This window comes from Blastomyces gilchristii (assembly GCF_000003855.2).
Source record: "Blastomyces gilchristii SLH14081 genomic scaffold supercont1.4, whole genome shotgun sequence".
Lineage (NCBI taxonomy): Eukaryota > Fungi > Ascomycota > Eurotiomycetes > Onygenales > Ajellomycetaceae > Blastomyces > Blastomyces gilchristii.
In genome coordinates, this window is record NW_003101679.1 from 236,786 (window position 1) to 246,137 (window position 9,352).

The 9,352-nt window shown below is 30.8% G+C and overlaps 1 protein-coding gene across 1 annotated transcript; it reads right to left on the reverse strand.

Moving 5' to 3' along the window:
• Nucleotides 1–672: 672 nt before the first annotated feature.
• BDBG_16634 (uncharacterized protein) lies at nucleotides 673–1,144 on the reverse strand (the record flags this gene model as incomplete). Its single annotated transcript, XM_031724547.1, has 1 exon — nucleotides 673–1,144. Exon 1 carries the CDS (start codon nucleotides 1,096–1,098, stop codon nucleotides 673–675), a length of 426 nt encoding a protein of 141 aa, XP_031577226.1. The 5' UTR covers nucleotides 1,099–1,144.
• Nucleotides 1,145–9,352: the final 8,208 nt, after the last annotated feature.

Genomic DNA, 9,352 nt, shown 5'->3' on the forward strand with positions numbered 1-9,352 from the left:
AGCAGGAGTGTTACTGCTTATAACAGCATCTTCATCTCTTTCAGCTCTGTCACTGCACCTGATCTTCAGATCAGCAGCTAACTTCATATCTTTTTCAGACCAGTTTCTGACTTCAAGCAGTGTAGTTCTTCTCTTTGCTATAAGTCTTCTCATAAGTAATTTCTTACAGACTCTAGCTAATAATTCTTGTAAAGCTTCTGATATTGTTAGTGTCTTCTACAGCTCTGCAGATCTATGATCACTCTCTCTCTGTCTGCACAATCTCTGATCAGATATATGCAAATATGTCTAGGTTTTCTATCAATGATTCTCATGTCACAGTGTATTTTCACAATTTCATTGTCAATGAGAGATAAGTTCTTGAGTACTTATAAAATCCAGATAATTAAGATAATGTGAATACTATGAATTTACAATGAGAGTTAATCTAAGCAGATGAGCTCTCTCTTCATATCTCAATTATTTCTGAGCTGAATACTTCAGCACAACTGAGAGAGTGAACACAGCTTTCTAAGAGATATCTGATCACACACACAGACAGTCAGTTTTCAAGACTCTGTTACAACTATGCATACTCTGATATCTGACTTCTCTGAAGTCTGTGCATTTCTGATGATTTTTATATTAAATATAATAATTATCTGTACTGCAGACATGATACTCTCTGCTTCTTTAAAGAAGAAAATTCAACAACCGCTCCACCACGAACTCGCTCGATTTTTCGAATAAGAACCCGCCGATAGATCCATCGAAAAGCCCTCGATCATACGAGCATTTTGACCCCATCGCCGACCGCATACCCCGTGTGGTGGTGGAGTTATCCAGCCAAATGTGAACTGGACGTTGTTCGAAGCTCCTGTGTGGGATTATCCCCCGTTCTCCCCTACCACACCACAACCCCGGGCCAGAGTGCCATACAAATTGTAAGGTGAAGTGACCTAGCCATATGCACCAATCTTCTCGATTTTGGAAGATCCCCGACCTGTAGTTGTGGAGATATCCGAGAAGCGACCTCCGCGAAAACCCTGTCCATCTTTGATGTTCCAAAACACCAACGCCAAGTCTCACCCTCGTACCGCCCTTCTCAATCTGGCCCATCCCCGGCAGAAAAATACAAAAAGATACCTCAGTGATAATATCAAGCACATAATCAATGGACTCTTCTGAAGTGCAACCTCCACGGTCCGCCGCCAGTATATCTAGACTTCAACACCAAGTCTCACCCCTGTACTACTCCTCTCAATCTGGCCCATCCTCAGCAGAATGATACAAAAAGATACCTCAGCAACAGCATTCAATACATAACCAGTGAACAATGAGTCAACAGCACATCAACAACTATAAAATCAGTATACCTCAAGGTCTGACTGAGCCTTTGATCCCTGCACAGTGAGATATATTAAATCTAGTTTTAATACCTCAATATTCAATAGATTCTGCAAGAGATTGAGAACAGCAACACTAGGTTTCTATTGAATTTGAGAATTAACTCTATATTGATATAATCATTGACAAAGTCTTCTATTTTGAGATATAAATAATCAGTTCCTCTACATCTCACTGACAATATTTATATTATCATATAGAAACAGACTTATATTCTCTATAATATCAAGACCCTGAAGAGGGAAAGTCTTGATAGAAGATATACAGTAGTGTATATTTTAGTAGTTTCTATCTCATTCTTCTGCAGCAGTTAATGAAAAAAAAAAAAAGATCTTAGAAATAGTTTTTTACTTCTCTTGAAAAAGTAAGGTGTTTTTCTCTGAGTTTTACACAATATTCTTACAAAGAATTAAAAACAGAGTTGTTTTCTGTCATAATTTCATATTCTTTTAAGCAAGAATTACTTTTTCAGTGACTGAAGAGCTTTCATTAATACTTAATTCTTTTTTACACTCTTTATTAACTGATTTGAGTTGCACACTTGTTGTGTGAGAAGAATTGAATGATTTAGAATAAAATTGAATAGTTTTAATCAATTTCTCTGCAAAAAATTGATTTATTTTTTGTCAGTTTTTCTCTCAAAAACTGTCATATCATCTGATTTATTATCAATTGATATCATACTTTTCCTCACTGTATTCCAAGAAAGAGATTGTAAAGATTTTATTGATTTATCTTAAAAATCAATTTTAGTTTATTAGATTCTCTTCAAAAATCTAATCTAGTTACTGAACTAGTGTGAAAAAAATCAGGTGTTTTATACACAAAAGTCTTTTATTCTTCTTTTGAAACAGTCTGACCAACTTTTCAATTGAAAACAGACTTAGAAATATCTCAATTGAAACAGTCTGATCAACTTTTCATTGAGTGAAAACAATGAGTTCAAAAATACACTCAGTTGATGTGGAAAAAGATGCTTTCTCAAATACTATTCCTGAGATTGAAATTCTGAAGAGAAGAAAGAAAGAAGAAATAGAGAAACAACAAGTTCTTGAAATACAGGAACTTGAAAAAGCAAGCAAGATTCTTGAAAAGCAGTGTCTGAGTGAGATGAATGAAGAAGTTCTGTTAATTCTTCATGCTCAGGCTAGACAACTACAGGAGATGATCAAGTTCAAACTTGGAATCTCAAACACAGTTCAAAAAATCTTGAAAATTCCTAGTACAATCACTGACTCTTTATCTTGCTCTTCTTCTTCCTTTCTTCCTACTTCTTCTTCTTCTTTGAATTAGAAGAAAACATATGCTCAAGCAGCTGAATCTGCTGTCTCTAAACCTGCTGTCTCAAAATCTGCTCAAAATCCTGAGAAAACTGAGAAGAATACTGCTCATGCCTCTATTCATAGAAAAGTGAAAAAGAAAATGCAAAAAGAGAAAAACTTCCAAATCTTCAGAAATAGAAGACTTATTCTCAAAGTCTCAAACCAGGACATTCTGCAAAGAAACAAGCTAAACTCAAATCTCATTTTCAAAATCAGAAATGAAATTAATCAGTAGTTCTTTTCTCAGTTGATGACTGATATTGAAGTTCAAAAATCAGTTATAGCTTCAATTGAGTCATCATTCTTTGAAAACTTCATCATTCTGACTACACTGCCTGAATTCAGTGCTGAATTCCTTATTCAGAATGAGAATCTCTGAAAGTCAGCAGTAGAATCATTGCTAAACACAACAATTCTATCTGAAAGAGATGAAAAGTGAGACAAATTCATTCTTTATGATATTTCAGTTGAAATTTTTGACTGTGAAGAAGGAATGCTACTTCTCAAAAATGAATTGAAAGAATACAACTTCATTCAACTTAGAAAGGAGCCTGTATGACTAAATTCAATTGAGTTCAGACAAAGCTAGAGAAATGCCTCTGTTCTAGTATATATAAAAACACTTGAACAGTCAAAGATCTCTGAAGTAAGAGTAGCAGGTTTGAAAATGAGAGTTCATGAATACAAAGACTCAAGAATGAATCTCAAAGCTCAAACACAGTGTTCAAACTGTCAAAGATATGAATACTTTGCAATCTCATGTTTTAGAGACTCAAAATATGCATTCTGTGTCAGAGATCATAAAACTAGTGAGCATAAATGTGAAACATGCTTAAAAAGAGATGAAATTTGTTAATATACTCTGCTTAAGTGCTCTAATTGCAAAGAAAAACATGCATCTAGCTCAAAAGAATGTATGTTTGCTCCTAGAACTCAAAAGAACTGGAGAAAAGATGAAGCTCAAAGTCAATCTAGAACTGAAGAGAAGAGTCAAGCCAGTAAACTCATAACTGTAAGCTCAAAAAGAAGAAACTCTCAATTATCTAAGTCTTCAAACTTCAATTCTCCAGTAAAATGTAAACAGAATTTGAATCCTCAAACTCCTGTTAAGATTAGAGAATTGAGAAATGACTCTGGTGATAAACTAGATATAATGCAAGCAGTTGAGATTTCTACTTTTCAGAACAGTTATAATCTACTATCTAATGATAGTGATTAGATTCTTCTCTACTCTCTTTTAGTATGAATATACAACAAAAATAACAAAAAAAGTTTAAAAACTCTTCAAAAATCATATTTATTTAAAATAATGTGAATAGAAACTCAAATTGCATTTATTCATATCATCAAATTGCATTTGAACAAAAAGTTGATTTTATACTGCTTCAGGAGCCGAATTTTGATGCTGAGTAAAAATATGTCATTTCTTATTCAAGCTACTACTGCTTTTTACCTCAAAAGTCTGAGATAAAGTCAAGAGTAGTGATCTATGAAAGAAAGAGATCAAGATATCAATTTAATCTAAGATTTGATATCATGTCTGACTCTGATATTCTGGTGGGTGATAATATAGATAAAGAAAATGAGTTTGATACTATACAGCTCATAAATATCTATAATGAAAAGTCATTGAAGGAAAATAACAATATCTGAACAATTGATAGAGAATTTCTGAACATAACTTCATTAAGAAACTCTATAATTGCAGGAGATTTCAATGCACATCATCCCTGATGAAATTCAGAATGCAAGAGAGCAGTGAGAGCTGATAATCTGATTGAATGAACCTTTGAGCATTCAATAGATTTGATTAATAAGTCTGATCAACAAACATTCTTTAGAAAAGACATGAAACAGAAGTCTATTATAGATCTAACTTTCATATCATAAAATCTAATGAAAAGAAGACTTGTAAACTGGTTTATTGATTCAAATGACACATCAGAATCAGATCATGAGATTATTCAATTTAATATTGAACTGAGTGAAAAATAAATGAGTGAAAATCCTCTTCTCTCTAATCAGTATAACTTTGAAAAAGCTGATTGAAAAGCAGTTGAAGAAAGCATAAAACTGTTAAAATCTGAAAGACAGAATGAGCTATATTGAAATTCTGGTGAAGATATCTCAAATGAAATGCTTGAGAATAGAGTGAAGCTTATTACATCTATTATTCTAACAAGTGTTAGAGATAATATTTCAAAAAGAAAATCTTCTGAGTATTCAAAATCTTGATAAAATGAGAATATCTCATCTAAAAGAAAAGAATTAGCTACTGCTAGAAGAGATTGAAAGAATGATATAATATCTGATGAAGAGTTCAAAGCTGTCAGAAATGAATATTTTTCAGATATTAAAAGAGCTAAAACAGACTGCTGAAATAAATTTCTTGAAGAAGCACAAGAAAAGAAAGTTTTTAAAGCTTTTAACTATACTAAAACAAGAAGTGTAGCAAAACTTCCAGCTCTAGAATATGAGTTTCAGAATGAATCATATACAGCAAACTCTTTTGAGAAAAAATGTCAAGCTTTCATGAGAATTCTCTTTCAGAACTCACCAGATTCAGATTCAGATTCAGAGAAAGAGAATATATCACTTCTCAATTACATTGATGAAAATGACTGGAAATGGCCTGATCTTACACAAGATGAATTAGAGTCAGCTATCTTCTCAAGTTCTGTTAAAACTGCTGCAGGTCCTGATTCAATTAATCACTTGATTATTCAAAATACATATTCCTACTTAAAGAATGAATATTTTGAGCTCTTTTTCAATCTCTTGAAAAATGGATATCATTCTGAATGCTGAAGAGAAGCCACTGGAGTGATTCTTGCAAAACCTAATAGAAAAACTTCAATTCCTAAGTCATATAGAGTAATATCTCTATTGAACTGCCTAGAAAAGGTTTTAGAAAAGATAATAGCTACTCAACTATCTTTTATAAGCTCTATAGATGATTCTCTTTTATTCAGTGAATAAATGAGAGATAGAAAACAGTGTTCTGCAATTGACACTGTTCTCTCAGTTGTTCATGATATTTAAATAGCAAAGTATGAGGATCTGGTCTCAACTGCAGTTTTTATTGATATAAAAGAAGCATTTGATCATGTTTCAAAGTCAAAGTTAATTCAGACATTGAAGATATTAAAACTGCCACTTTCTCTAATAAAATGAGTTAACTGTTTTATGTCTAAAAGAATTATACAACTCTTCTTTGATGGAATGAAACAAGACAAGACTGAGATAAAAATAGGAGTATCACAGAGATCTTCAATCTCACTCATTTTATTTGCAATATACACTGCATATCTATTCAAAAATAGAAATATGAGAATAGTGTGATCTCTGAGTTATATGAATGATATTGGTCTAGTCTACAGCTCAAAAACTATCAAAGAGAATTTGAAAGTAATTGAAGAAGCTGCAAAGGAAATCTTTGTTAGAGCAGATATCAATCAAATTCAATTTAATATGAATAAAACTGAGTTAATTCATTTCTTTTCTAGATTCAATAAGAAAGAACTATCTCTAACTCTTTTAAATAGTGAGATTAAACCCAGTGTAAATGTCAAATGATTAGAAGTATGATTAAACTTCAAGTTGAACTTTAAATATCACATTCAACAAAGAACTGTCAAGACAGAAAGACTATTGAATAACATAATCAGACTATCAAATACAGAGAGGGATCTATCCTTCCAGACTATGAGACAGTTATATATAGCCTGTATTACATCAGTAGCTGATTATGAAGTTCAAGTTTGGTGAAATAATCAAGGGAATTTCACTGAACTCTTTCAAAGTCTGTAAAACAGAGTCTTGAGAAGAATTCTGAGAGCATTTAAATCATCTTCTATTAAAGTAATGGAAATTGAAGCTTCAATTCCTCCTTCTGCTATTAGATTTGAAAAGGCCTGTATGAACTATGCTCTGAGAGTTGTAAAGATAAGCTCAAATTATATAATCAGAGAAAGAGTCTCTTCTTCATTTCCATTAATTAACTCTGGAAATGAACTGGATTGAAATAGATTTCTTGATTGAAATGAAAATAATTCTTCAAAGAAAATGCCTTCTCAACTGTACAGACTATGCTCTCTGATTAAAAATCAATTTTCTTCTTTAAATATTGAAAAAGTTGATCATGAGAAGTTATCTCTCTGGAGAAAAAAGCTTGAATCTCTTATAGACTTACAAATAAGTGAACTATCAAAAGAGAAAGAATATGAACAGCATTTGAAGAGAATTTCTACAATCAATATAAAAGACTCTATTCTGATTTATTCAGATGACTCAAAAAATGAGAACTTGAATAGATTAGGCACAGGCATTGCTTATACTGAAGATAATATTAATTTTATCTCAGATTTCTGAAATCTAGGCTCTGAATGTGAAGTCTTTGATGCTGAACTATTTATAATAGTGAAAGCTTTCAAACTCATTGAAATAAAATCTCATAAAAGAGGAAATTGTTTGAAAGAGGTATGAATATTCTCTGATAGTCAAGCTGCTTTAAAAAGACTTAGAAATAGTCAGATTCATAATGATCAAATGAATCTTGAACTGATCTTAAACTCTGTTTTAAAAATTCAAAAGAGAAGAATATCAAAGCTGAGAATTCATCTGCACTGAGTTCCTGCTCATATGAATATTCATGACAATGAATTGGCTGATTCAGCTGCAAAAAAGAGTGCAGAATTAAGCAGATCTATTCAAAAAATTATGTCCTGGTCTTTTATAAAGAGAAAAATAAAAGAATCTCATTTAGACAAGTGAAATGAAAGCTGACAGAAACAAAAGAAGAGTATATATTATTCAAGATTTGAAATAAAACCCAAGTGGAAATCTTGTTCAATTAAATGTAAAAAGAAAATATTCTCATCTATAATACAGCTGAAACTAGGACATGGCTATTTCAAATCTTATATACAAAGATTTGATGATAGATTTGACTCAATAGAATGCTCATTCTGCAATACAAATGAGAATTCTGAGTATATTGTAATACATCATACATTATACAATAGTCTCAGAGCCAGATTGAAAGAGAAGTATGATCTAAATCAATTAAATATGAGATTCTTATTCTCAACTGAGACAGGAATTAAATACTTAATAGACTTTCTATCAGAAACTCAAGCAGCTATAAGAAAATGACTAAATTCAGAATTATCTGAATATGAAGAGAAGGAAATCAATCAGATATAGTCTATTAAAACAGCTATATACTATCTTTTAATAATTTGTTTTGTTACAGTCTCTCTTTACTTTATCTTTTTCTTTCAATTTCTTTCTATCTATCTATTTAATGTGTCTATCTTTAAGACTGTGTTCTCTTTTCCTTTGTCATGATATTGTCAAATGATTTCAAAGTATCAGAAGATGTTAAAACACTGCAATTTGTAAATAGTTTTTGTATTCTGAGCTGGAATTTTCTGATTTTACATATCTGAAATTGATGAATGTATAATAGTTAACTTTACAGATATAGGAAAAACCCTGAGAACTAAAAGTTCTCAGATAGATGTCATAGTCTCTGACTGCATACATCTATAATTGAAGAATAATAATAATAATAATAATAATAATAGTTGAAGAAAGTATAAAACTGTTAAAATCTGAAAGACAGAGTGAGCTATATTGAAATTCTGATCAAGATATCTTAAATGAAATACTTAAGAATAGAGTGAAGCTCATTACATCTATTATTCTAGTAAGTATTAAAGATAATATTTTAAAGAGAAAGTCTTCTGAGTATTCAAAATCTTGATGAAATGAGAATATCATATCTAAAAGAAAACAATTGACTACTGTTAGAAGAGATTGAAAGAATGATATAATTTCTGATAAAGACTTCAAAGCTGTCAGAAATGAATATTTTTCAGATATTAAAAGAGCTAAAACAGACTGCTGAAATAAATTTTATAAATAAATATAAGAAAAGAAAGTTTTTAAAGCTTTTAATTATACTAAAACAAGAAGTGTAGCAAAACCTTCAATCTTAGAATATAAGATTCAGCATGAATCATATACAGCAAACTCTTTTAAGAAAAAATGTCAAGTTTTTATAAGAACTCTCTTTTAAAACTCATCAGATTCAGATTCAGAGAAAGAGAATATATCACTTCTCAACTATATTAATGAAAATGCCTGAGAATGACCTGATCTTACTCAAGATAAATTAGAGTCAGCTATCTTCTCAAGTTCAGTTAAAACTGCTGCAGAGCCTGATTCAATTAATCACTTAATTATTCAAAATATATACTTCTACTTAAAGAATGAATATTTTGAGCTCTTTTTTAATCTCTTGAAAAATGAATATCATTCTGAATACTGAAGAGAAGTCACTGAAGTGATTCTTATAAAATCTAATAGAAAAACTTCAATTCTTAAGTTATATAGAGTAATATCTCTATTGAACTGTCTAGAAAAGGTTTTAGAAAAGATAATAGCTACTCAACTATCTTTTATAAGCTCTATCAGTAATTCTCTTTTATTCAGTGAATAAATAAGAGATAGAAAACAGTGTTCTGTAATTAACACTGTTCTCTCAGTTATTTATAATATTCAAATTATAAAGTATGAAGATCTGGTCTCAACTGCAGTTTTTATTAATATAAAAGAAGCATTTAATTATATTTCAAAGT